This window comes from Marmota flaviventris, chromosome 18, assembly GCF_047511675.1.
Source record: "Marmota flaviventris isolate mMarFla1 chromosome 18, mMarFla1.hap1, whole genome shotgun sequence".
Taxonomy (NCBI): Eukaryota; Metazoa; Chordata; class Mammalia; order Rodentia; family Sciuridae; genus Marmota; species Marmota flaviventris.
This window is the reverse complement of record NC_092515.1, coordinates 11,838,379-11,865,601: the sequence shown is the minus strand read 5'-3', so window position 1 is coordinate 11,865,601 and position 27,223 is coordinate 11,838,379. Positions and strand designations below refer to the sequence as shown.

Genomic DNA, 27,223 nt, shown 5'->3' with positions numbered 1-27,223 from the left:
CTCCCTGCTCTTGCCTCCCTGTAGTCTGCTGTTAAAAAGCTCAAGTGATTCTATGAAAACCCAGCAGTTGTCGGCTTCAAACTTGGGAGTCAGTTGACAAAAGCCTTACAATGGCCTACAGGCCTTCTCGAGCTGGCCCACATTTCACCTCCTCTCTCTCCCCCCTTTGCATGCCCCATTCCTGCCACTCTGACCTGCATGACTTCCCATCCATACTGCTTATCTGTCTTCCCTACTTAACTTTTTTCCAAAGCACTCATCATCATCTAACATACTACATACATTTACATGTTTGTTATTTTCTGACTCTGCCTACTTGACTATAACCTCCATGAGGGCTGGGACTTCTGTTTTATTCTCTGCTGTGCCCAGGACAGTGCCTGGCACACAGCAGCATTCAGTAAACATGGCTTGCACTGTCAGGAGAAGATGGACTGTCAGGAGGGAAGGACTAGGGGCATCAGAAACCTAAGAGGAATAACAGGAGTCTGAATTGGTGAGGGCAGGTAGGCTCAGGGACAAACCCAAGGAAGATGGGAGATGTGAGAGAGAAAGAGACAGAAACAGGAGATGAAGGGCTGGTGAACAGAATGGGAAGTGAAGACAGAAGAAAGAGGAGGTGTAGAAGAAGATGGGGACAGGGAGAGAATGCTGAGGATGTGCAGATGGGAAAGGAGTAGAGGAGTTGGGGACATGGGGAGAGGCGGGCTGGGAAAGGGATGGGATGGTGAGGGGAGGGATGGTGAGGAGCACTCCAGAGGGTGACCACCCTGCGCCGCCCTCAGGTGTCGGTGTGTCAGGAGATGCTGCAGGAGCTGCGCCACGCCGTATCTTGCCGCAAGACGTCGCGTTCCCGCCGGCGCCGACGCCCTGGCGGCCCTAGCCGGGCCCTTCTGTCGCTGCGCGCCGTCCGTGAGATGCGGCTTAGTAACGGCAAGCTCTACTCGGCCGGCGCGGGTGGGGATGCAGGCGGCGCTCACGGAGGCCCGCAGCGCCTCCTGGACGACCCAGGGCCCCCAGGTGGGCCCCGGCCTTCTATCCCCACCCCCTGCACGCACGTGCGTGTCTGCCAGGAGTGTAGGCGCATCCAGGCTCTGCGGGGCTCTGGGGCGGGAGCGCCGCCGCGTGGCCTGGGCGCCCCCACCGAGGCTACCAGTCCTCCTCGGCCGCGGCCCGGCCCCGCCGGCCCCCGCGATCTGGCCGAGCACGAGTGATCACGGGCGGGGCCGGGTGGGTGCCCGGACTGACCGTAGGGACTGGGCCTGCCCCAGGCCCCGGCCGCTCCCGCTTCCCTAGCGGGAGGGATACAGGACTTGGGGCGATGCCCCTGACGCCGCGATTTTGCCTTCGGTTCCCTGTGAGGTCCGAGGCCGGGCTCCGGAGCCGGCCTGCGCCCCCTAGTGGACTCGCGAGAGGGCGCCACGGACTCCCGCACTCCGCCCCCCCGCGGCGGGAAAGAGGAGCACAGAAACTGAGGACTCCAGGGGCCCAGGACTGCGAGGGGCCGTTCCCAGAGGCAGAAAACAGTTGGCGGGGAGGATCCCGCCCTGGGACTGCTCAGGCGTCCCAAGACTTGAAGCTGCCCTCTAAACTACTGGAGGTGGGGAAGGCCTCTGGACAGATGGGTGTCCCCTGGCGCCCCTCCGCTCTTCTCTTTCTCTCTTTTTTTGGGGGAGAAACCTCGGAATTTCTATGAGACCCCCAAGGGAGGGGGTCAGTTGGGCCCCCATCCCTACCCCTGCCACATCTCAGTCCCTGTTGGAATAAAAAAAAGAACAAAACCCCAAAACTGGGGATACCCGGGTCTCATTTCCTGGGAGTGGGAAGACATTGGAGGCTTGGGTCCCTGAAGTCGGCCTGGATGGTCACTTAACACACTCTCCACCCTTGGCCCTGCCTACATCCAGCAGGTCAGCCCAGGTCTCAGCAGCTGGCTCCTCTCCACTGACCTTCTCTCAGGACAGAGGGAGGCTGCGACAGAGACCCTGAGACAGATGGAGAGATGCAGGGATCTGGAGAGGCGGAGACATGGGGAGCAGAAGACACAGAAAGACAAAAACCAGATGGGGCTGGGGGAGGGGAAGGGCAGTGAGCTGTTCCCTGTGTGAAGCATTGAGGGGGCACCTATGGTGGCGAGTGTGTTCCCAGACCAGAGTGATTCGGCGACTTTGAGATCATGAGCGTGTGTACTTTACTGAGGTGGGCCCTTTCTGTCCGTGACCGACCCTGTGTTTGGCGGAACCTGTACCTCTCCAGCCCAGAAGAGGGGAGTGAGGAATCCCGGAGGCGGGGCGGTTGCTGAAGGGCTGGTTGAGCAGGGAGAAGGGTGGGTCTGCCTCTTGTCCCCGCCCACCTCCGCCCCGCTGGAGGTTTCTGTGGAAACTGCAGCTGAAAAAGGACGAGTGAAGGTCAGACAGGGAGAGCCAAAACGAGGCCGTGCAGAAAGGGGAGAGTTGAAGGGGCGGGGAAAGAAAGAGATGGGGCAGGGGTGGAGGAGACCCTGCGGGGGGTGAGTAGCAGAAAGAGGGGCCAGGAAAGGGAAGGACAGGGAGTGAGGCTGCGATGCATTGGAGGAGAGAGAGATGTGGCAGAAGAGGAGTTTCAGAGATGAAATGGGGAGTTGGGTGAAAGACAGGAAGCCATAGAAAACTAAATAGAGACCAGAAGGGACCAGAGCGGTGAGGAAAACCAGACAGAGGGTCGGAGAGTGCGAGACGGCGGAGGCTGGACGCGCCCTTTCAGCAGCTGGGCGAGCTCGGGAGCTGTCCGTTCAGCACCCGAGAGCCAGCCCGGAGTACAGCCGCGCCCACGCTCACATCCAGGGTCCGCCTATCTTCCCTAGTAGTCCCTCTGCCGGCAGGACACACCTCGAGAGACCCCTCTCGGCACACAGCCCCCCATGCCGGGCTCACAGTGCCCCCAAGTTTCCACCTGGCCCCTTCTGTGTCTCAGACTTGCTGTATGTGTGCCCTTCAGGATCGGCACCAGCATTTCTGTTCCCTCCACGTCTTTTAGACTCTAATCAATGCCTCTGCCCTTGGGTTGGATTCTGTTGAAGGGCCTAGAATATGATTGCAGACATTTATGGCCTCTCCCCTCACTGTCCCAATACTATAAGGCTGGTCTCCTCTGGGGTCTCTCCCCATTTCTGAATCCTCCTCACCCACCAAGTTTCTGATCTGAGCCTCTCCCCATCTTTATCACTGAGTCTTCATTTGACCAAACCTGTCTCTGCCTGGCATAGTCGCCCTGTCTCTCTGTCACCTTTACTGAGTATTTCTGTTGCTGTCTCCCTGTTTTCTCATCTCTGCCTTTGCAGATCTCTACGTCTTTTTCAGTCTGTCTGTCTGTGTCAGTCTCTCTCTCTGGCTCTGGACTGTGTCTGTTTCTCCTTTTATGTCTCTCCTTCCATCTCTCATGCCGAGCTCCCCTGTCCCCCTCCATCCTGGTGACCTTCCTAAGTCTTCCCTCCCCCTACTTCCGCAGAGCCTGGCTCTGGGAGCACGATGCACAGTCATCAGTCTGGCTAGGCTTGTGTCTGAGAAAGGAATGCGTGAGGGGGGACCTGAGCCTGTGTCTGGGGTAGGATGGTGGGGTAGGATGGTGGGGTAGGCCACCCCCAGATCAGCTGGAGAGCAGGAGAGCGTAGATCTCCTAGGATCTATTTCTCCCCCATCTTCCCAGGCTTCCCTATCTCCCCAGTCCTATCCTCACCTGGTCTAGTCCCAGACCTTCAGGCCAAGATGACAGGGAAGAAAAGGGATGAGTGTAGACATACAAGTTGTCCTTCCCTGGGGAAGGGGTTGGAGTTGGGGAGGGGGTGTCTAGTAGCAATGTACCTGGGTTGAAAGATGTGGCTCCTCCTGCCTCTCCCAGTCTCCATGGCAACAGCCTGGTCTGCCTCCTTTTGCTGCAGAGTCAGTCTCCCTGTTACCATGGCAACAAGGGACAGCAAGAGGGACTGGGGACAGGTCAGAGAAAAAGATTGGGATGAGGCTCTGAGTGCTGGGGAAGTCCTCCTTACCTCCTTCTCCTTTGGCACTATCCCTGAACCTGTCCAAGGTCATCTATGTGGCTCTGACTTTGTCTCTCCCCGTCTGTCTCTCACTTTAGCCTTCAGCCTTTCACACATTTCCCTGACCAGGTCCTTAATCTTCACCCACTCCCACACACCAGGCTCTTCCCTGTTCCTAGCCTGTGTGCCTCATATCTCCACTTCCATAGATGGGAGGGATATCCATTCTTAGAAAGCTACAAGGTCTCAGGTGTTCTCTCTCCACACCCCTCTCTTCTATCCCCAGGGAGAGTCTGGGATGTTCCTCATGGAAGCAAAGTGGTGTTGGGAGTGGGAGTGGAGGTTATGACTCCTCAGGTCCCACGGGGTGGCTGATGGTGTTGCGTGTGTGTGTGGCAGGCCTGGTGTGTGGGTGCCGGCTGTGTGTGTGTGTGTGTGTGTGTGTATGTGTACTTTCTGTGATGGGGGTGTGGCATGTGGGTGGGAGTGTTAGGCTGTGTTTGGAGGTGTCACAAAGGTGTACGTGATAGTGCTATAATACGTGATATGTGAGAGGTGTGTGGGATGGTGTTATATGACTTATTTCTGTGAACTGTTGTACTGTGTGTGAGTGTATGCATCTTTTTGTCTGTCATTCACAACAACAATTTGGCAATTTTGTACTGTGGACCTTTGCTCGTGTCCAGACATACGAGGGAGCAGTGTGTATGATAAAGTGTGTGATGCTATGTGATGGTGTCCAGGTCCACAATAGCTCGTGTGTCCTGTGATGTGTCTGGAGGCCTGAGCATGTGTGATGTAAAGGTGAATCTTGTTCATGGGTTGTACATTGCGGGTCTTTGAGATGGTGCAAGGTCAGATGCAGTGGATGGGTCTGTGATGTAGCATTCTGAGGGTGTGGGACCTACATGGCGCTTTTCAACTGTGCCGATGATTCTGTTGTGCTTTGATGGTTTTGCAAAGCGTGTGCTCTATGTGTGTTTCCTTCCTGTGTGAGCCTCTGTTTGTGCGATGGATAGTGTTGTAGGTGAGGGTACAGGCTGGTGTGTGATGGAATGTGACTGTGGTGCATAACTGGTGCTGGGCACTTCCTGGGCCTCCTGGTGTCTCCTGGCTGTGTACTCTGTAGTTATATCTCCTATATCTCAGCCATGGCGGAACGCACACTGGGGAAGTGGGCAGTCTCAGGACTCTTCCTCCCCACCTGCAGCACCCCTCTTCAGTTTGGGGTCTTCCTTGCTTTCTTGCGTCCTCCAGCTTCCTCTCCTGCAGCACCATCCCCCTGAACAGCACCAACCCAGACTCCAGCCCCACCCCGCCACACTGCAGAGGGGGTGCGCTGGGGCCCCTGCCTTATTGCGGTGGTTCACTCGGGCTTTCCCCCTACCCCGCCCCCACCCCCTTCAGTGGGTCCCTCTCCCGGTGGCACACCTCTACAATGAGGGGATTTCTGCAGCCCTTCCTCTTCTCAGAGGCCCCACCCTCCATAGAGGGGGTCTCCGGGATCCCTCCCCCGCCTCCACGCAGTACTCCCCCCTTCCTAGTGGCGCCTCCACTTTGCGGAGACGGGGTGGGGGTGGGGGAGGACAGCTGCAGTACCGGGGGTGGGGCCGCGGGCCGTCCATCAGCTCAGCGGCGCCCCGGATTGGACGGCGCCGCCTCCCCCCGCGGGCGCGGGCATATGAGGAGGCGGAGGCGGCAGCCGCCGCAGCCTCTGTGCGGTGGGACAGACGGACCGACGGCTGCACGCTCTGACCGAGGCGCGGGCGCTGCAGAGGCCCCCAGCCCGAGCCCGCGCCTGAGCCCGCCCTGAGGCCGCCGCTCGCCCACCCGCGCCTCTCCCCACAGAGCCGCCAAGATGGGGGTAGGTGCTGGGGCCAGGAGGGCACTGTGTGTGTGTGTGTGTGTGTGTGTGTGTGTATGACATTGTGATTCAGGGACATTGGGTGTGTGCGGAGGCCGGGCGCTCCAAGACCCCTGAGCTTTGGGGCCAGGTCTTTGGGGACCTGTGACCCCGCTGACCCAGCGGGTCCGTGTAGTTGTGCGGCTGTGGCTGGGGGGAGGGGGGACGCAGGGCTGGAGGGGGTCTGTGGCGCATATTGGCTTGGCTTTGTGTGCGGGGATCCGAGGGGTCATGGGCTGGCCTTTAGCATCTCTGCCTGACCTTGTCGGATGCGTGTATGCAGCTGCAGGATTGCGTGCGGCATGACTGCGTGTGTGAGCTCCTGACTTTGTCAGGCCCTGGCTGCACTGTCTACCCCTCATCTGTGGCCCCAGTGGTGTCTGAGCGTGTGCGAGAGCTGTGTTAGTGTGTCTGGGTGTGTCGAAGCCCCCTGATCCCCTGGCTGGGTGGAGATAGGTCCAGGCTGGGAAATTGGGAAATGGACATCAGATGACCTCTCTTTCTCCTTCCAGGCCTGGTTGGGGGCACTCCGAAGTGCACCCGCCTGGGGCTGCAGAGTGTGTGTGCAGCCCCTAATCTGGGGGAGCAGATATGAGGGGCTGGGAAGAGGGGGAGGAGCAAGAGGACCATGGCTGAGAGTCTGAGCCCCTGGCTGAGGATGTGAGAGTGCAAATGTGTGGTGGGGAGCGTGCTTGCTTGCTATGCCCTTGCCTCTGTGTCCGTGTGTCCTTCTCTGTCTGTGAGTCTCTCCAGCAGATGCCGCCTCCTTCCCTGGCTGACCACCTGACCCCTGCTGCAGCCCTGGATTCCTCCCTGTGTGTCTGGGTTGGGGTCTTTGGGGTGGGGAGTCAGGGAAGGAGGTGGGTGGGTTGAGGTAGGTGGGCCAAAGAGGATCAGGATGGGAAAGATGGATAAGAGGAAACATGAGAGATAGGGAGAAAGATGGCGGATGGAGGCTGATGGGCCTAAGGATGGAGGTGGGGGATGGGGCTGCAGATCTGTGGGTTGGGGTGGGAGGGGGGGTGGGGAGAATTGGGTGGGGGGAGGACACAGGGAGAGAAACAGGGAGGTGGGAATTAGTGATGACTTTCAGGTAAGTGAAATGGAGGAGGGGAGCATGGGAAGATTGGGGGAGAGGGCTGAGGCCAAGATACCTTAGAGAAGGTAGGGGAGGGGGGAATCTTAGGGAAAAAAATGGGGACAGGAGGGGAAGCAAAGGATTTAAACATGAGAGGGAGAGACAGAGACACAGAGAGAAAGGAGACAGACAGAAAGAAACATAGACATAGAGACAGGGACATGGAGACATAGGCAGAGAGCCATGGAGTGGTAAAGTGGGACATGGAAAAGGACCTGGAGACAAAAAGGAGAGACACAAAGACAGACATTTCCCATCCAGATACAGCAAAGTCAGCAGGAATGATAGGAAGAGGAGGCAGAGGGCAGAGGGGCGCCAGGGAGAGGCACTCAGAGACAAGGGCCACAGGCACCTGAGGTGGGGCACTTGAGAGGTGCAGAGGCTGAATAAGCTGTGCCAGCATCCAGGAGGGAGACTGCTTGGAAAATGGCGAGGAACTGCAGATGCTGGCTACAGGGAGACAGGAGTGTCCCCATGCTCAGAGGTGCTCCCTCCCACAGTGCGCCCATCTGGGCCTCCTGCCTTGACTGGGAAAGCCTCAGTTCCCCCACTGCAACAGATGGAAATTGCCCCCAAGGCAGTCTGGCCATGGCAAGGACAGTCAGGAGCCCAGACTCACCTACAAGGGACCCGGGAGTCCCAGCTTTCCTCCCTGACACAGAAGTCCAGATCCCATCCCCCCCCCAGAGTCCTGACCTCCAGTCCTCCTCCCTCTTTCCCAGGAGTCCAAACCTCAGCCCTCCTCCTTCAGACCCAGGAATCCAGCTCCCAGAATCCAGTCACCCAGCCCCTCCTTCTGATCCAGAGGTCCAGGCCCCAGCTCTTCTGCAGATCCAAGAGTCCTGATTGCAGTCCTCCTCCCTCTGTCCCTGGAGTCAAGACCCTAGCCCCTCCTCTCTCCGACCCAAGAGTACAGGCCCCAGGCCCTCACTCAGAACTAGGGTCCCAGACCCCATCCCTCTTTTCTTAGACCCAAGGGTACAGGCCCCAATCTTTTTCCTTCAGATCCAGGGGTCCAGTCCCCAGTCCTCCCTCAGACCCAAGAATCAGGCCCAGCCCCAGCTGTCAGGGACCTAAGCAGCAGCTGCCTAACCTTCCCTAAGACTTCAGGGATTGATGGCAGATTTCCTGCCCCACTTCTACCAGACTCCCATCTGCCCTTGCTCCCACCTCCCTGCTCACTTCTCCAGCTTGACCTCATGACTTGCTATCTACACATCCCTCCATCCATGTGGGGAAGCTGAGACCCCACCCCTAGCACAGAGCTCAGGATGGAGGATCAGCTGCCTCCATCTCCTCCAAGCCTCTATGCCTCTGTGTCTGAGACGCAGTGCTGCTGCAGGGCTGGCCAGGGGCCAAGCCTCCCTCCCACCCCTGAACCCCTCCTTGGGACTCCCCGCAGACTACAGCCCTCCCTGCACCCCTAGACTCAGCCTGCAGGTCTGGGGCAGACAGCAGGCAGTTCAGGCCTCTGCAAGGTCACGAGGAGATTAGCGCTGAGCCGCGCTGAGCCTCGGATCCCAGCTTGGCTGTGGGCCCGTAGGATCTGTCAGCAGCCCTCTACAGGAGCCTGGCCTCAGCCCACCCCTCCTACTTGCATGGGACACTACCCTCCCCATCTGCCCAGGCCCCCAAACTTGAAGCTCACTCCCTTCCCCTCACACCACATTCAGTTCAAGCCACTTCTGAGGCTTCTGCCTCTTTTTCCTCTGTACTCCAAATCATCCCACTCAGCCCCTGCTCAGTCCTCCAGAGACCTGGCAATGCCCACTTTGGTTCAAGATCATCTCTGGCTCCCCCTATCCCCAGGAGAGAAGCCAGGGTCTTCATCAAGGCCCTCAGGACTGGCTGCTTGGGTACAGCAGGCTGCCCACCCCCACCCCTGTTCAGCTGTGACCAACACCTGCAGTGCCCTTTCCTCTCCCTCTGTGCCACACTTGTGGAACCTCTTAAGATTTTCTGTGTCCTTTGCCTGAGATGTCCATGGAACTGGAGAAAGACCCAGAAAATAAAGCCAGGCCAAGAAGACAGAGGAAGTAATATATGAGAGACCTAGAGCAGGAAGGACAGAGAGACTGAGGTGGACCCAGAGAGGAAAAAGAGGAAAGAGAGAAGAAGAAGAAGAAGAAGAAAGGGGGGTGATGAAAGAGACAGACACACACACACACATAGAGGGAGGAGGAGGGGGAGAGAAGACAGGGTGAAATGAGGAGGGAACCGGGTGGAGACACATGGAGCATCATGAAGGAGGCAGATGGAGGGAAGAAGATAGAGACATAACGACAGGAGAAGAGAAAAGGATGGAGAAAGGCACAGAGACCAGAAAAACAGGTCCATAGATACAGTCTGAGATACCAAAAGGCAGCACCTTAGAGAGAGATAGGAACCCAAAGAGAACCAGAGAGACAGAAATAGCAGACCCTGGGAGAGATTGCCAGGAGATGGAGACAGACATCATGGAAGAGAGACAGAAGCAGAATCACAGAGAGACCCAAAGACAGAGAGAGAGAGAGAGAGAGAGAGAGAGAGAGAGAGAGAGAGAGAGAGAGATAACTAAAATAATGAGAGAAAGACCAAGGGAGAGAAACAGCCTTGGAGAGATAAGGATACAAGATAAGAGAGATAAAGAGATGGAGACTAAAACAGCAATAAGACAGACACACGAATAGATCTGGTGGGATGGATCAAGAGACAGACAGACAGAGGGACCACAAAGTTAGGCATAAAGCCAGACCTAGAAAGAGACAGAGCACAGGAAGGTTGGATGGACCCAAAGAGAGGGAGAGACAGGAAGATACACACAGAGATAAAAAGACAGAGACAGAAGGATACAGACCAATGGAGTCAGAGAGAGAAAGAAGCCACAGGGAGACTCTCAGGGACACAGTTCCAGAGACGCTTGGAGCCAGAGACTGTGAGGGCAGTCGGATGACCAGACTCAGGGGTTCTGAGAGATGCCCAGAGACACCAGGCAGAGACAGGGAGAGCTCAGTGACAGATGGAGAGCCCCAGAGACAGCCCCACACCCCGAGATAGAGAGACACAGGCCAGCAGGAGAGGCAGGGCTCGCAGGGCCGGTGTCCCTCTGGAATCCCTTCTCGCCCGCAGTCTGGTGGCTCTGACAGCTATCGTGTCGCCACCTCGCAGGACAAAAAAGATGACAAGGGCTCGCCCAAGAAGAGCAAGGGCAAGGAGCGCCGGGACCTGGATGACCTCAAGAAGGAGGTGGCTATGGTAAGCCCCACCTCACGCCTGTGCCCTCTAGAGTTCCCCCTCGCCCCGAGGTAGGCCCCGTTTCACGTCTCCTTTCTTTCCATCCTCAGACAGAACACAAGATGTCCGTGGAAGAGGTCTGCCGGAAATACAACACGGACTGCGTGCAGGTGAGGGCCGCTGGGTCAGCACGGGGGCCTGGACCCCGGAGTCTGAGGGAGGAGGGCGGGGCCTGGTGTCCTGGGTGCCTGGGTACCAGGGTGGGTTGGGATGCAGCGCTGCTCAGGGAGGGTTCTGTGTGTCCCCCAGGGTCTGACGCACAGCAAAGCCCAGGAGATCCTGGCCCGGGATGGGCCCAACGCGCTCACGCCACCGCCTACCACTCCAGAATGGGTCAAGTTCTGCCGCCAGCTCTTCGGGGGCTTCTCCATTCTGTTGTGGATTGGGGCCATCCTCTGTTTCCTGGCCTATGGCATACAGGCAGGCACTGAAGACGACCCCTCTGGTGACAATGTGAGTGCTCTCTCTCCCCTCCAAAGCCTCACACATTTAGGAACACAACTTACCCACCCCTCAGGCCTCCTGGTCTCTTTAGACTTTCTAAATCCTGCATTCCTCCTCTGACTCTCATAATGACCAATGAGAGAACCAGATCAGGTACAAGGAAATCAGAGGCTCAGAAAGGCCAAGTAACTTGTCCAAGGTCATACAGCAGGAGGTATGAGCTGAGGTTCTGTCCCCAGGCTGGGTCATCTCAGCAACCTTAGGGATGGACACTATCAAGTGGTCACAGCCTGTTAAATACCCCGAGAGTCAGTGAGTGTACTCAGGTAGAGACCCAGGTACTTGCTGATGGGTCAGAGCCCATCTGCCCAACAAAAGACACGATCTCCACGATTGCCATGCCTGGAGACAGAGCCACACACAGCTGCAAAGGGGTCCTCACACATGGGCCTACATATACCTGTAGGATGAACACAGTGGATGCACTAGGGCACAGATTCAAACACCGCCACGTAGATCAGACACATGAGCACAGACAGACACACAGATGCAGACTGTCAAACAGAAGCAGACCAACAGAGACAGAGACTGCAAGAGAGAAAGAGACAGAGAGAAAGAGATCTACAGAGACTCGGTGTCGTATAAATGCAAGACCAGGTATACAGAGAGACAGACCTAAAGACACATGGACAGACAGTTGCAAACACTCTGATTCTTAAACGTAGGCAAGAAGACAGATGGATGGATGGACAGACAGACACACACACACATGAGAGACAGTCCCAGAGACTGAAACACAGCCAAATACAGGAAGAGGGGCTCAGACAGACACACAGACTCAGACATCCAAATTCAAATGAACAAATACAAACCCATTGATAGAAAGCTCCCTTCCCAGAAGTTCCACAAACATGGGGTGGGCATGGGTGGGGAATGGCTCTGGTGACCATGACCCCATGCCCCTGCCTCTCCCTGCAGCTGTACCTGGGCATTGTGCTGGCAGCTGTAGTGATCATCACTGGCTGCTTCTCCTACTACCAGGAGGCCAAGAGCTCCAAGATCATGGAGTCCTTCAAGAACATGGTTCCCCAGGTAAGGGATGCCCTGGGAAGGGCCAGAAGGGTGTGGGCAGGTGGGCAGAGAGTCATGCAGAGTGACCCTCCAGACAGAGGGAGTCTGGGAGGTGACTCTTCTCTGCTCTGCCCTACAGCAAGCACTGGTGATCAGGGAAGGTGAGAAGATGCAGGTGAATGCTGAGGAGGTGGTGGTTGGGGACTTGGTAGAGATCAAGGGCGGAGACCGAGTTCCAGCTGACCTGCGAATCATCTCGGCCCATGGCTGCAAGGTGGGCCTGCGTCCCAGCTCTGTCCTTCTCACTCAGGAGTCAGGATCCCAGGCCCCAGCCCTGCTCTCCCAGATCCAGAGGTCTATGTCCCAGCCCTGCTCCCTCAGACCCAGGGGGCCAGGCCCCAGCCTGCTCCCTCAGACCCAGGGGGCCAGGCCCAGCCTCCTCCCTCAGACCCAGGGGGCCAGGCCCAGCCTCCTCCCTCAGACCCAGGGGGCCAGGCCCAGCCTCCTCCCTCAGACCCAGGGGACCAGGCCCCAGCCCTGCTCCCTCAGACCCAGGGGGCCAGGCCCCAGCCCTGCTCCCTCAGACCCAGGGGGCCAGGCCCCAGCCCTGCTCCCTCAGACCCAGGGGGCCAGGCCCAGCCTCCTCCCTCAGACCCAGGGGACCAGGCCTCAGCCCTGCTCCCTCAGACCCAGGGGTCCAGGCCCCAGCCTCCTCCCTCAGACCCAGGGGACAAGGCCTCAGCCCTGCTCCCTCAGACCCAGGGGTCCAGGCCCAGATCTTCTCCCTTAGACCCAGGGGGCCAGGCCCCACCCCTCCTCCATCAGTTCAGTGGTACAAGACCTAGTCCTCCTCCTTCAGGCCCAAGGAGTCCAGATCCCAGCCCCAGGCCTAAGAGACCCTCAGTTACTTTAGGCCTTGGCAAGTAGTCTGGTACCCTTCACACCTTCATGTTCCCATTCTCTGGCCTCCCAGATGCCACTGGCCCAGCTAGGCACCTCCAGAGACACAGACTTCACCCTAATCCCCCCCTGGACACATGCCCTCTAACCCTGGGCCCTGGACTGAGCCTTATCTCCACTGCCCCCGCCTGCAGGTGGACAACTCTTCCCTGACTGGAGAATCTGAGCCCCAGACCCGTTCTCCCGACTGCACACATGACAACCCCTTGGAGACTCGGAACATCACCTTCTTTTCCACCAACTGCGTGGAAGGTGAGCTGGGCATGCTTGGGACACCCAGGTGGGCAAGCAAGGGGATGGGCCCCAGGGATCAGCCTTCCTGAGCCTCATCTCACCTGACCTAACCCTCTCACCCTATAGGCACGGCTCGGGGTGTGGTGGTGGCCACTGGTGACCGCACTGTCATGGGCCGCATCGCCACCCTGGCCTCAGGCCTGGAGGTGGGCAAGACGCCCATCGCCATTGAGATCGAGCACTTCATTCAGCTCATCACTGGTGTGGCCGTCTTCCTGGGCGTCTCCTTCTTCATCCTCTCCCTCATTCTCGGGTACAGCTGGCTTGAGGCTGTCATCTTCCTCATCGGCATCATCGTGGCCAATGTCCCAGAGGGTCTGCTGGCCACTGTCACTGTAAGGCTGGGCTCCAGGGGCTGAGGGAGGAGGGGCTGGGCTTGGATGGCTGTGTTCTTGATAAGGACAGCTTGGGCCTCCCAGCCCTGAATAAAGAGGGGCCTCCTAATCCAAACGAACAAACAAAACACATGCAAACATCCTAAGAACCACTGCAGGACACAGAGGTCTGCGATACTATCACGTTGGTTAACTCACAAAATTAAGATGTGCACACTCATGCAAAAAATCCGAAGAATAGGTCAAGTTCAAAAGTAAATGGTCTCAGCTGGGTGTGGTGCCTCATGCCTGCAATCCCAGAGACTTGGAAGGCTGAGACAGGAGGATTGCAAGTTTGAGTCCAGCCTCAGCAAATCAGAGAGGCCCTGTCTCAGATAAAAAAACGTTGGGAATGTAGCTCAGTGATAAACTACCCTGGGTTAAATTCCCAGTACGAATGCGGGGCGGGGCGGGGGGACCCAACAAACACGTGTAAAAAAACAAATGGTCTCCCTCCCACTACCAGCTATCAGTTCACCCCAGAAGTATTTGGTAGGCACATTCATTCAATGTGGTTTTCTTTCTTTCTTTCTCTCTTTCTTTCTTTCTTCTTTGTGGTGCTGGGATGAGATGTGGGGGCCTCACGCATGCTGGGCAAGCACTCTACCACTGAGCTGCACCTCAGTCCCCTTAATGTTGTTTTCAAAGTACATGGGGCCACCTTAAGAATATTATTCTGCTCCTTGATTCCCCTATTCTACTTAATGTGTGGTGCAAGATTTGTCACATTAGCATATTCAAAACTACCACACAGCCAGGCATGGTGGTGTACATCTGTAATCCCAGCCACTCAGGAGGCTAAGGCAGGAGGATTGCAAGTACATTGTGAACCTCAGAAACTTGACAAGACTCTGTCTCAAAATAAAAAGTAAAAATGTTAGGGCTGAGGATATAGCTCAGTTGGTAGAGTGCTTGCCTCACATGCACAAGGCCCTGGGTTCAATCCCTAGCACCACAAAAAATAAAAATGGTGGAGATTCCAGCAGCTTGGGAGGCTGAGGCAGGAGGATCATGAGTTCAAAGCCAGCCTCAGCAATTTAGCAAAGCCCTAAGCAATTCAGCAAACCCTGTCTCTAAATAAAATATAAAAAGGACTGGGGATTTCACACAGTGCCTAAGTGCCCCTGGGTTCAATCCCTGGTACAAAAAAAAAAAAAAAAAAAAAAAGGACCTACATGTCAAAAGGCTTTTTGCTGGTGTATAATACATGCACAAAGGACTGCACATACTGTGAATATGCAATTTGACAATGCAAATGGTCCCACATCACTATGTCAGCTACTCCCAGGTTGAGTCCCCCAGCAGTCCCCTCCTGACCTTGGGACCCACAGCCCGCAACAAAGAGTAACCCCTATATATGGCTTCTATTTTAGTGATTTGTGGGTGGTAGGAATTGAACCCAGGGCCTCACACATGCTAGACAAGCACTCTACTTCTGAGTTACAGCTTTAGCCCCTAACTCTGGACTTTGAATAGCAGAAATTAAGTTTGCCGTTTTTCAAATTTCGTATGGAGAGAATAATTCCATATGGACTCTTATCTGTCTCTTCTTGCTAAACATGATGTTTTTGAGCTTCAGTCATTTAGTTGGAGGCAGTGATAATTTATCCTTTTAAATGGATGCATAGTGTTCCATCTCTGATTTTCCCAGTATCTCCTTTCTCTGAGTGGACTCTGGTTGTTTCAGTTTGGCCTATTATAAAGCTTGCGACTGTGAACATTCTAGTGTGTGTCTCCAGGGGCACATAGAGCCTGTTTCTGTGGATCTGTACCTGGAGGGAGGAGTGCTGGATGGTACTGTTCTTTTCAGGCCACCCAGAAGTCTCCTTGGGCTGGGCAGGTGGGCTGTGGACATTGGTCACCCTGCACCAGCTGCCACCTGCAATTCACCTGCCCTCGCACGTCCCCCAGGTGTGTCTGACCCTGACTGCCAAGCGCATGGCTCGGAAGAACTGTCTAGTGAAGAACCTGGAGGCTGTGGAGACCCTGGGCTCTACATCCACCATTTGCTCAGACAAGACAGGGACCCTTACCCAGAACCGAATGACGGTGGCCCACATGTGGTTTGACAATCAGATCCACGAGGCTGACACCACTGAGGATCAGTCAGGTGGGTGGGGGCCCAGGGCAGGGGTGGTGGGCACCCGGCCTTGGGAGCCCCTTACTCACATGCTCCCTCCACTTTCAGGCACCTCCTTTGACAAGAGCTCACACACGTGGGTGGCCCTGTCCCACATCGCCGGACTCTGCAACCGTGCTGTCTTCAAAGGCGGTCAAGACAACATCCCTGTGCTCAAGGTGGGTGCAGCCACCGCCTCCCCTTGGCCCCCTGTCCTCCACTCTGCCCCATGCTCCTGCCCTAACGGCACTCTCTCTCCACAGAGGGACGTGGCCGGGGATGCCTCCGAGTCTGCCCTACTCAAATGCATCGAGCTGTCCTCCGGCTCCGTGAAGCTGATGCGTGAACGCAACAAGAAAGTGGCCGAGATCCCCTTCAACTCCACCAACAAATACCAGGTACAAACTTGGGGCTCTCTAGGGCGGCCCACCTGGGCCTCGGTTTCTCTATGACATCTAGACAGCAGTCACCTCTGCCCTACTGTCCTGTTTTGGGCAAGATACTAATCTTTGCAGAGCCTCAATTTCCCCATCTGTAACATGGGAAGACAGTACCCAGCCTGTGGGGAGGGCGGCTGGCTGCACCTGAGCATGAGAGGCAGCGTGAGATCTCTGTTGAAGGGAGACGCAGAGGGGCAAAGAGCTTTGCCCAGCTAAGGGTGGACGCCAGTCAGGGACCTCGGCCACAGCAGCAACTTTCACACCTTCATCAAGTTTCTTTTTTTGATCAGCCACCACATTGACCGTGTTTTAGATCCTGTGGGTGCTCATGGTAGAGAGTAAAACAGTGAAGTTCCTCCTCTCTGGAACTGACACTCTAGTGCTGGAAGACAGGGAATAACAAAGTCATGAGGAAATACTGTGCTGAGGGAGGGAGCCCTGCAGGTATCTGGGGGAAGGGTGTTCAGGCAGCAGATGGTGTGTGCAAAGGCCCTCAGGCAGGAGCATGGCTTGTCTGAACAACATCCTGGTAGCCGGAGTGGTAGGAGGTGAGGCCAGAGCCCTTGGGGTCTCTTGGACCATGGCGAGGACTTGCTGTAACCCTAAGGAGGATGTGAGCCAATGAGAGGGCTCTGAGCCGAGGAGAGACAGGACTTGACTCACATCCTTTTAAATAGCTTTATGGAGATATAATTCACATGCCATGATCATCTATTTAAAGTGTGGAACTCAACAGTTAGTGTATTTATTCACAGATACACGCACCACCTACATAGTCAGTTTTAGAGCATTTTTATCACCTCAGAAAGAAACCCTGCACCCCTTAGCTATCACCACCCCCTCTTCCTCCACCCTCCTAGCCCTAAGCAACCACTAACCTACTTTCTGTCTCTATGGATCTGCCTATTTGGGACACTTCATAAAAATGGAGTCATACAACACACGGCCTTTTTTGTCTGGCTTCTTTCACGGAAGCATCTTGCTTTCAAGATCTAGTCATGCTGTGTATCCGAGCTTCCTTCCTCTTGGTGCCGGACCAGTCTTATGTTGTATGTGTTGACCATGCTGTGTTTACCCACTCATCCACTCGCGGACCTTTGGGTTTCCACCCTTTGGCTCTTAAGAGTAGTGCTACTGTGGACATTTGTGGACACGTTTTGTGCAGACACGCATTTGCATTCCTTTCTGAGGATGCCAGTTTATATCGTAACTCTGTTCAACTTTTGGGGAAACTATCACATTCTTGTGGTGCTGGGGATGGAGCCCAGGGCCTCATGCATGCTAGGCAAGCTCTCTCCCACGAGGCTGCACCTCCAGCTGGCTACCACGGGAAGGGGAGATCTGGGGATTCGGGTGTTGGATGATGGTAGCTGGGCTGTGGGTGGGGGCAGCAGCGGGTGGGGGGAGGACAGTCCAGACTCTGGGTACATTTTAGAGGCGAACTGAGCAGATTTAGCGCTAGTTCAGGTGAGGGAAGAGAAGGACTAGAGTGAGGCAGAGAGAGAGGGCAGGTAATCCACGCTGGGATTCCTGTAGGAGACAGAGATGGAGAGACAGAGGCAGGAAGAGCAGAGATCTCCCTAAGACTCCAAGAAACAGAAAACATCTGTCTAGGGTAGAGCGATGTGGGCAGTGCCCTCTGGGGGGAGCCCTGGTGGACATCTGTCCTTCCACCATGGCTCTGTGGGGCTGGGACAGTGTCTCCCATCTGGGTGCGGTGGCCTCCAGCTTCCCATGTGGCTCAGGCACAACTGCCTCTGTGCTTCTCAGCTATCCATCCATGAGACGGAGGACCCCAATGACAACCGATACCTGCTGGTGATGAAGGGCGCCCCCGAACGCATCCTGGACCGCTGCTCCACGATCCTGCTGCAGGGCAAGGAGCAGCCACTGGACGAGGAGATGAAGGAAGCCTTCCAAAATGCCTACCTGGAGCTCGGGGGCCTGGGCGAGCGCGTGCTCGGTATGCACCGTGGGTGGGGCATGATTGTGGGTACAGGGGCTGGGCCAGCTCTTTGGGCTCCTTGGGGCCAAAGAGGGATGTAATGTTACCCAGAGCCTGGCCTGGCTCAGAAGAGGGGCTCCCAGCATGCACTGTGGCTGAGTGGCTTCAGGCATGAATGGAGGAGACGGGAGGCACCTTTAGGAAAGGAGAGTTGACTTTCTGGGAAGATTGGTGGCCCGGGATCCAGACAGCTCATGTCCCCCACCCTGACCCTGCCTCCAGGTTTCTGCCATTACTACCTGCCCGAGGAGCAGTTCCCCAAGGGCTTCGCCTTCGACTGTGATGACGTGAACTTCACCACAGACAACCTCTGCTTCGTGGGCCTCATGTCCATGATTGACCCTCCCCGGGCAGCCGTCCCTGACGCCGTGGGCAAATGCCGGAGCGCAGGCATCAAGGTGTGGCCGGAGGGAGCTGGGGACGACAGGGAGGACACTGTGGGGAGACCAGACCATCCCTAACGAGCAATGCCTGCAGGTCATCATGGTCACGGGCGATCACCCCATCACAGCCAAGGCCATCGCCAAGGGTGTGGGCATCATCTCCGAGGGCAATGAGACTGTGGAGGACATCGCCGCCCGGCTTAACATCCCTGTCAGCCAGGTCAACCCACGGTGAGCCACCCTGCTGAGCTCAGGACACAGGAGAGCATCAGGGCCATCTCCACAAGGCATCTGTCTGGTCCAGCTTCCCTCTGGGCTGCTCACCCCCTTCCTTTTGGGGATTCCTCTGTTTGCTCAGCACCTGGGGACCATCCAGGTGCTGCCTGCTGTGAAGGTGGCTGCCTGGTACCATAGCCACAGGGGCTAGCACGGTGTAGGTCACTTCCCAGCATGGCCACTCATCACCATGTGACCTTGGGCAGGTCATTTAGCTTCCCTGACCCTCACTTTCCTCCTCACTAAAATGGGCAACTAGAGCTGGGGGTGCAGTCAGTGGTAGAGCACTTGCCCAGCAAGCACGAGGCCCTGGTTCCATCCCCAACATCAAAAATAAAATAAAATAGGGGCTGGGGATGTGGCTCAGGGGCAGAGCACTTGCCTCCATGTGTGAGGCATTGGGTTCAATTCTTAGCACCCCATATGAATAAATAAATAAAGGTCCATCAACACCTGAAAAAAAATGTGTATACATGTGTGTGTGTGAGTATACATATACACATATTAAAGTGCTAAAAAATAAAGTAAAATAAAATAGGCTGCCTAACAATTGCTATCTCAGAGGATTTGATGGAGCTCCATACGTCCTCATGCCCACCTGTGGCTGTCACCTTTCCTACCTGTCTAGTACCCACATTCCTCTACATCAGTGGCCCTCAGTCTTTCCTGAGGTCTTCCTCCTGCCCCACTCCCCCGGGTGCCTTCATCTCTGCCCCCCACCCCCAGAGACCTCTTCCTTTCTCAGCCCTGGACCGTTGGCTCTCCTGTCTGTGGTGCTGCCCATCTGTCTCTTTGTCTATCCGTCTGCCTTGTCCTGGAACACTCATTCTTCCTGCTCTTCTCAGGGATGCCAAGGCCTGTGTGATCCACGGCACCGACCTCAAGGACTTCACCTCTGAGCAAATCGACGAGATCCTACAGAATCACACTGAGATCGTCTTTGCCCGCACCTCCCCACAGCAGAAGCTCATCATCGTGGAGGGCTGTCAGAGACAGGTGGGCTCTGACCCCGAGTCTGAGGTGGGAGGCGGGGGCCTGGACCCCCAGGTCTGAGGGGGGAGGAGCTGGGGGTTCTGAACCCCTGGTTCTGAGGGAGGAGGGCGGGGGCCTGTCTCCTTGGGTCTGAGGGAGAAGTTGAGGCCTGGACCCCCGGGTCTGAGGGAGGAGGGCTGGGCCTGGACCCCTGGGTCTCACCCTCACCCTCTCCCCTGCCAGGGAGCAATTGTGGCCGTGACTGGCGATGGTGTGAACGACTCCCCTGCTCTGAAGAAGGCTGACATTGGGGTGGCCATGGGCATTGCCGGCTCTGATGTCTCTAAGCAGGCAGCCGACATGATTCTATTGGATGACAACTTTGCCTCCATTGTCACGGGTGTGGAAGAGGGTGAGTGGCTGGCAGTGACTTTGTAGACTTGGGTCACTGAGGGGGCCAGGGAGGGTGAGGAGAGCAGTCCAGAGATGCAGGGACTTCAGAGTGCAGGGGGCACCTGAGCTTGCCCTTTTCAGTCCTCCCTGCTCTCTGGCTCGGAGCTGATGCATTTCCGTGTCCCTGTGTGGCACGAGGGACGAGGCCCACTTGGAATCATGTAAAAGTCCTCTCCAGTGCAGCCACCGGGAAGCACACGGTCCTAGAGGCTCTGGAGGGCTGGCCTCTGCCTGGGCTGGGGGTTCAGCTAGTTTCCCTAAATGGGCAGGGACAAGGGAATGGAATCAGTGGGCCATGCTGGGAGTTCCCACATGCAGGGACAGGAGTCACAGGCAGGGGGAGCTGTCCCCAGCAAGGTGGGTGAGGGGTGTGTGGCCAGGCTGGTGTTGGAGGTGGAGGGGCTCCAGGTGCAGGCTCCTTCTTGTGAAGGGGCCGGTTGACATTTCATTTTTTTCTGATCATCAAAAGTAATTCATCAGTATAGAAAGTGCAGAACTACAGAAAACCTCATACAGAAATAAGTGCATTTGTGCTTTGGTGATTTTTTTTTTTTTTTCTATTTCTCTCCCCCATCTGAAAATGTGGCTACTGTAAAAAAAAAAAAAAAAAAAAAAAAATAGTTCACAGTGAAACCAACTCCAAGTGACAAGTGCCCTTACCCTCGTCTCCTATGTGACAAATTAAGTGCCCTTACTCTGTCTCCTATGTCCCCAACCCCGGCTAACTTTCCAGTCGGCCATCTTCTATGCATGTGCAGTGCGCATGCCCACAGATCCCGTTCCCATTCGGTCCAGATGCTCACAGGCTCCTACCATGTGCACCCTGCAGATGCCAGGCGTGCAGCTGTGAGCAGTGCAGATGTGGTCCCTGCTCTCCCAGGTCCGGAGAGACCCCCTTACTCAAGGCAGCCAACAAACACATAATTACAGCTGTGATAGGTGGGAAGAACACAGGGCTCTGTGAGAGCTAATTATAAGAGTCCTATCCAGACAGGGGACAAGGAAGGACTCTCTAAAGGGGGGGCGGGGAGCGTAACTACCTTTAGGGGAAGTTTCAGAGATACCAAAAGTAGAGTGGATGGCATTGTGAATCCCCTGCTAGCTCATCTGGTTTCTTCCCCACCCACTGCCACCCTCTGGTTTGTGTGGAAGCAGACCAAGTCGGCCTTTCACCCATGAGCGGTTCCCCCATGAGGAAGGGGTAGTTGGTGAGGAGCACACGTTGCCAGGAGAGAGAATGGCTGTCAGGTGGGGGCACCCAGAGCTCTTTGTTACACAAAGGTGACAAAGGATCCAGTCCTCTGCAGCCATCGGGACCTAGACTTTTTATTTTTTTAACCGATACATAAAAATGACACCTATTAGTGGGGTACCATGTGATGTTTCCATATATGCATACATGGTGCAGTGTTTAAATCAGGCTAAGCATGAGTGTCTCCTCAAACACTTGTCATTTCTTCATGGCAAAACCATTCAGTATCTTTTCTAGTTTTATTTATTTATTTGTACTGGGGATTGAACCCAGGGGTGCTTGACTACTAAGCTACATCCCCAGACCTTTTTATTTTTTTAAATTTTGAGGCCCACTAACATGCTAAGGGCCTTGCTAAATTGCTGAGGCTGGCCTCAAACTTGCAATCCTCCTGCCAAAGACTCCTGAGTCACTGGGATTGTAGGCACGTGCCACCACGCCTGACTCTTCTAGCTTTCTGAGATATGCAATACATAATTGGTATCTGGAGTCACCCAGCTGTGCAAAGGAGGCACACCAGAGTTTTCTACTGTTATTTCTTTTTTGGTGCTGGGGGTTGAGCTCAGGGCCTCAGGCATGCTGAGCAGGCACTCTAACACTAAGGTACGCCCTTAGCCCCTTACTCGTCTAACTGTAAGTTAGCACTCATCAATCAACATCTCCCCATCCTTCCCCACGTCAACTTCTATGGGATCACCTTTGTGTGTGTGTGTGTGTGTGTGTGTGTGTGTATGTGTGTGTGTTATACATACTGGGCAAGCACTCTACCACTAAGCTATACTCCCAGCCCTGAGGTCAATATTTTTAGATTCCGTATATGAGTGAGATCATATGGTATTTGTCTTTCTGTGCCTGGCTTATTTCACTCCACATAATGATCTCCAGTCCCATCCATGTTGTTGCAAATGACAGAATTCTATCCTTTTTCTGGCTGAATAGTATTCCATTGTGTTTTTGGACCACACTTTATTTATTCCTCCATTGATGGACACCTAGGTTGATTCCAAGCCTTGCCTATTGGGAAGAGTGCTACAATAAACATGGCAGTGCTGATGTCTCTTCAATAGACTGGTTCCCCTTCCTTTGGATATAGACTCAGGAGTAGGATTGCTGGATCATGTGGTAGTTCCATTACTAATTTTTTGAGAAACCTCCAAACTGTTTTCTATAATGGCTGTACTGACTTACATTCCCACCAACAGTGTGCAAGAATTTCCTTTTTCTCCATGTTCTCCCCTTTTAATCTTTTTGCTAATAGCCAATCTTAGGTGATAACTTAGTGTGGTTTTATTTTTTTATTTTTATTTTTGAACCCAGGGGTGCTTAACCATGGAGCCACATCCCCAGCTCTTTTTATTTTTTATTTTGAGACAGAGTCTCTCTAAGTTGCTAACACTGGCCTCAAACTTGCAATCCTCCAATTTTAGCCTCCCAAGACACTGGGATTACAGGTGGGCACCAGGGTGCCCAGATTATTTTTTATTTATTTTTTGGGGGGAAGGTACTTGGGATTGAACTCAGGGGCACTCGACTAAGGAGTCACATCCCCAGCCCTATTTTGTATTTTATTTAGACACAGGGTCTCACTGAGTTGCTTAGCTCCCTGTCATTGCTGACGCTGGCTTTGAACTTGCCATCCTCCTGCCTCAGCCTCCCAAGATGCTGGGATTTCAGGCGTGCACCACTGCACCTGGCTCATTATTTATTTTGAGACAGAGTCTCATGAAGTTTCCCAGACTGGTCTCCAACTTGCCACTCTCCTGCCTCAGCCTCAGCCCAAGTAGCTGGGGTTAAAGGTACTTGCCACTGTGCCGGACCTGATCCCATTTTTTTTTTAAAGAGAGAGAGAGAGAGAGAGAGAGAATTTTTTAATATTTATTTTGTTTTAGTTTTCGGCAGACACAACATCTTTGTTTGTATGTGGTGCTGAGGATCGAACCCGGGCTGCACGCATGCCAGGCGAACAAGCTACCTCTTGAGCCACATCCCCAGCCCCTGATCCCATTTTTGATGTATAAAACACATACCTGAGTAAGGTGATGACAGATTTTGGCACACATACACTCCTGAGTGACCACCAGGCTCCAATCACTAGAGAAAACACACCCACCTCCCATTCAAGTGTGTCTCCTCCCAGTCTGTATCGCCCTTCTAGAAATAGCACTCCCCTGACCTGCAGCTCCATGGATTCGTGGCAGACCTCAGCTGCGTGGGAGCACAGTCTGGAAGCTCTGGGGTCTGCTTTTCTCGCACCTGAGATTCAGCCGTGGGGTGGCTGAAACCGTGGCTCCTTTCTTTCTGTGCTGGGCTGTGTTCCGTGGTCTGGATATTCTGATTCTTTCACCCACTCACCTGCCATGGCACTGGGTTGGCTCTGGTTTTTGGCCGTTATGATTCACGCTATGGTGAACGTCATTGAACTTGATTTCTTGTGTACATAAATGCTCATTTCTCTTGGGTATAGACCTGGAAGTGGGGTTACTGGGTCAATGGAGAAGGGAGATGTTTAGCTTAGACAGAAACTGCCAGACAGGCGTCCACCCGGGGTGTATTTCAAGATGGTTGAGCAGGGGCAACGTGGTCACAGGTCTGTATGTGAAGGTGGGTAGGTGGGTGGGTTGGAAGGGAGGGCCAGGACACGAGGCTCCCTGGCAGGGATGTCCAAGCTCTGAACCAACCCCTGTCCTCCACAGGCCGCCTGATCTTTGACAACCTGAAGAAGTCCATCGCCTACACCCTCACCAGCAACATCCCCGAGATCACGCCCTTCCTGCTCTTCATCATGGCCAACATCCCACTGCCGCTGGGCACCATTACCATCCTTTGTATCGACCTGGGCACAGACATGGTGAGTCCCATGGCCACCCCTAGGCCTGGGAGGGCAGAGTCCTCCCATTCCTACTCACCCAGCCTCTCCCACCCAGGTCCCTGCCATCTCCTTGGCCTATGAGGCTGCTGAGAGCGACATCATGAAGAGACAGCCCAGGAACCCTCGGACAGACAAGCTGGTCAATGAGCGACTCATCAGCATGGCCTATGGGCAGATCGGTGAGGGCTGGGGCCACCCGCTGACGCTGCCACAGAAGCTCTCAGAAGCCTGGTGCTCACCTAGCAGGGTGGAAGAGGGGCAGGATCAGCCTGGGGGCTCTCTGGGAGCAGGGCTGGAACCCCACCCTCTCTGCCTGCTCCTCCCTGCTGTGTGCAGAGTTCTAGAGGTGCAGGACAGGAGTTCCCGGGAGTGTTCTAGCAAAGCAGAGGCTTTGTGGCAGTGGCCAGAGACCTGGGGAGGTCATTCCTCCATAGAGGGCCTAACAGTCAAGCCCAGTCCTCAAGGATGTTGCAGTATTCAGGTGGCCTGGGTCAGGTGGCAGAGAGCTCCCAGGTTATCCACTGGGAAGAGCCCCTCCCTGAGGTCCCTGACCTGGGTGGCCATCTCAGGGCCTCACCACCAAGATCTCCAGATGACATGGCTTGGGCAAGAGGACCAAGGCAACCCACAGGCCACCAAGGGTCTCAGGGTGTGCTGGCACATGAGCTCTGAGCTTTCCTTGGCACCTTCTCTCCTCCCCAGGAATGATCCAGGCTCTTGGTGGCTTTTTCTCCTACTTTGTGATCCTGGCAGAAAATGGCTTCCTACCCAGCAACCTGGTGGGCATCCGGCTCAACTGGGATGACCGCACCGTCAACGACCTGGAGGACAGTTACGGGCAGCAGTGGGTGAGCAGGGCTGGTGGGCATCCTCCAAGCCACAGAGGAGCCTCAGGCAAGCTGTCCCGGCCACGCAGGGGTCAAATTCTACAATGACCCCTCCACCCCAGCACCAGACCCTTGCCTAGCACATGGGGTGTCCTGAGCTCTGGGCCCAGCACACCCTAGGTGACATGTCCTAACTGCCAACCCTCCTGGCCCTGCCAGCCCTGCTTCCCTGTTTCTGTCTGTCCCTTCTAAGCCTGGCTGCTGTCCCTCCTCCTCTCCCTGGTCCCTGGGAGACCACCAAGAGCCCTGACCCTTTCTCTTTCCTCAAACATCTGCCTCTTGCCCCAGAGCTATGAGCCCCGAGAGGGGAGACGCATCTGAGATCCTGGGGATCCCATGCAGGGAGTGGGGCAGTGGCCTGGGCCACGGTCACATGATGACACCTGCATCCTTGTGGTTCCTCCACAGACCTACGAGCAGAGGAAGGTGGTAGAGTTCACGTGCCACACGGCCTTCTTTGTGAGCATCGTGGTAGTCCAGTGGGCGGATCTGATCATCTGCAAGACCCGGAGGAACTCAGTGTTCCAGCAGGGCATGAAGTGAGGGCCAGTGCCCCGAGAAGGCCGCGAGCCATCTGCCCTGTCCCTCAGTCTGTCTGTGTCCCTCCCCTTGCCTCTGAGCTGCCTTCTTCTCAAGGGTCACGTGTGCAGGTCCCCAGACCTGCTTTGCCTTTTTATACCACTCACTGCCTCTGTGTGTCTGTCCCTCCCTCTCTTTCTGCGTCACTCTCTCTCCACGACTCTGTCTCTGTGAGCCTCTCTCCCTCTCAGGGGACATCTCCTCTCTGGGTCTCTGCCCCCTCTATGGACACATCGCTGTCTCTGGGGCTGCCTCTCTCCATCTGCCGCTTGCTGTGCCTGCGTGTCTGCACCCTTGTCTCTGTCTCTGTGGGCTCAGGGTGCTGGGGTGCCAGGGTGCCGGGGTGCCGGGCTTCCTTGGGCTAAGCCCTGCCTCACCTTTGTCTCCAGGAACAAAATCTTGATCTTCGGCTTATTTGAGGAGACGGCCCTCGCTGCCTTCCTGTCCTACTGCCCTGGCATGGACGTGGCCCTTCGCATGTACCCCCTCAAGTGAGTGTCCTGGGCCCCCAGGACCCCCCCATCTGCACACCCTCCTGGAGCCCTTACTTAAGGGACGTGCTCACAGACTGAGCCGCCAGCCCCAAGCCTCAGCCATGGATCTCTGGCCCCATCTCTCCCATGTTTCTCTGGACACCCTCACTATGTCTCTCCTATTGCCACCTCTGTTTTGATGCCACCAACCTTCCCCCATAGGCTATCCTCATGGAGGTGCAGGGAGGGGACTCTGCAGCCCCCAGGCCCCAGAAAGGGCCCAGGGCCCAGAGGGTTATGGGACACTAGCCCTCCCATCGCTGGACTCACGCCCTCCTCTCCCTCTGCAGGCCCAGCTGGTGGTTCTGTGCCTTCCCCTACAGTTTCCTCATCTTCGTCTACGACGAAATCCGCAAACTCATCCTGCGCAGGAACCCAGGGGGTGAGGCTGTGGGGTGGGCCTGGGGGGGCCGGCGAGAGGAGCCTCCAGGGGGCGCTCATGCACCGGGCATCTCCCTCCATCACCTTCCGAAGGCTCCTCCCCCTTCTTCCTCTTCCCATCCCTCTTTCAGAGGGTGTCTGTCCTTTTCGTCTTTGTCTGTGTGTACTGTCTCCCTCCCTCCCTCTGCCTGTCTCCATCTCTCACTCGCCTCTTTGTCTCTCCAGGTTGGGTGGAGAAAGAAACCTACTACTGACCTCAGCCCTGCCACGTCGCCACCCCCTCCCTGCCCCCAAGCCCAGGACGTCCCTTCTGGACCCCCCATTTTGTATTCTGGGGGAGGGGCCCTCTCTCCCTGTGGTCCCCCCTTGGCACCCCCTCGATCACCTCCCGCCCCTCCCTCTGGCTGGCTTCTCTCCCCCACGGCCCTGGCCTCCCTCCTCCCTCTTTTCCGTGTCTCTCTCCCCTCCTCAGCCCTCTCCCGCCTCCCCCAACCCCCTCCCTGGGCTCTTTTTTACTCCCCCTCAGCCACTCCCCACCCCCCAATGGCTGATGCCATCTCTGGTTCTGGACAATTATCAAATATATCAGTGGGGAGAGAGAA

The 27,223-nt window shown here is 55.6% G+C and overlaps 2 protein-coding genes across 3 annotated transcripts in view; both read left to right on the top strand.

The window, feature by feature from the left end:
- Grik5 (glutamate ionotropic receptor kainate type subunit 5) overlaps positions 1–1,794 on the top strand; it is a 58,405-nt gene extending 56,611 nt beyond the window's left edge. For both annotated transcript variants that reach the window (XM_027945803.2, XM_027945804.2), the window contains exon 20: positions 786–1,794. In XM_027945803.2, the coding sequence (XP_027801604.2) occupies positions 786–1,214 (429 nt within the window). In that variant the 3' untranslated portion in view covers positions 1,215–1,794. The remainder of the gene's footprint in view (positions 1–785) is intronic.
- A 4,002-nt stretch (positions 1,795–5,796) lies between these two features.
- On the top strand, positions 5,797–27,223 carry Atp1a3 (ATPase Na+/K+ transporting subunit alpha 3). The gene is made up of 23 exons (XM_027945927.2): positions 5,797–5,879; positions 10,204–10,290; positions 10,380–10,439; positions 10,579–10,782; positions 11,752–11,865; positions 11,984–12,118; positions 12,939–13,056; positions 13,165–13,433; positions 15,384–15,582; positions 15,661–15,770; positions 15,855–15,989; positions 17,802–17,994; positions 18,259–18,434; positions 18,514–18,650; positions 19,541–19,691; positions 19,911–20,079; positions 24,066–24,220; positions 24,297–24,420; positions 24,944–25,089; positions 25,537–25,667; positions 26,097–26,198; positions 26,531–26,622; positions 26,847–27,223. Exons 1-23 carry the CDS (start codon positions 5,874–5,876, stop codon positions 26,873–26,875), a joined length of 3,042 nt encoding a protein of 1,013 aa, XP_027801728.1. The 5' UTR covers positions 5,797–5,873; the 3' UTR covers positions 26,876–27,223.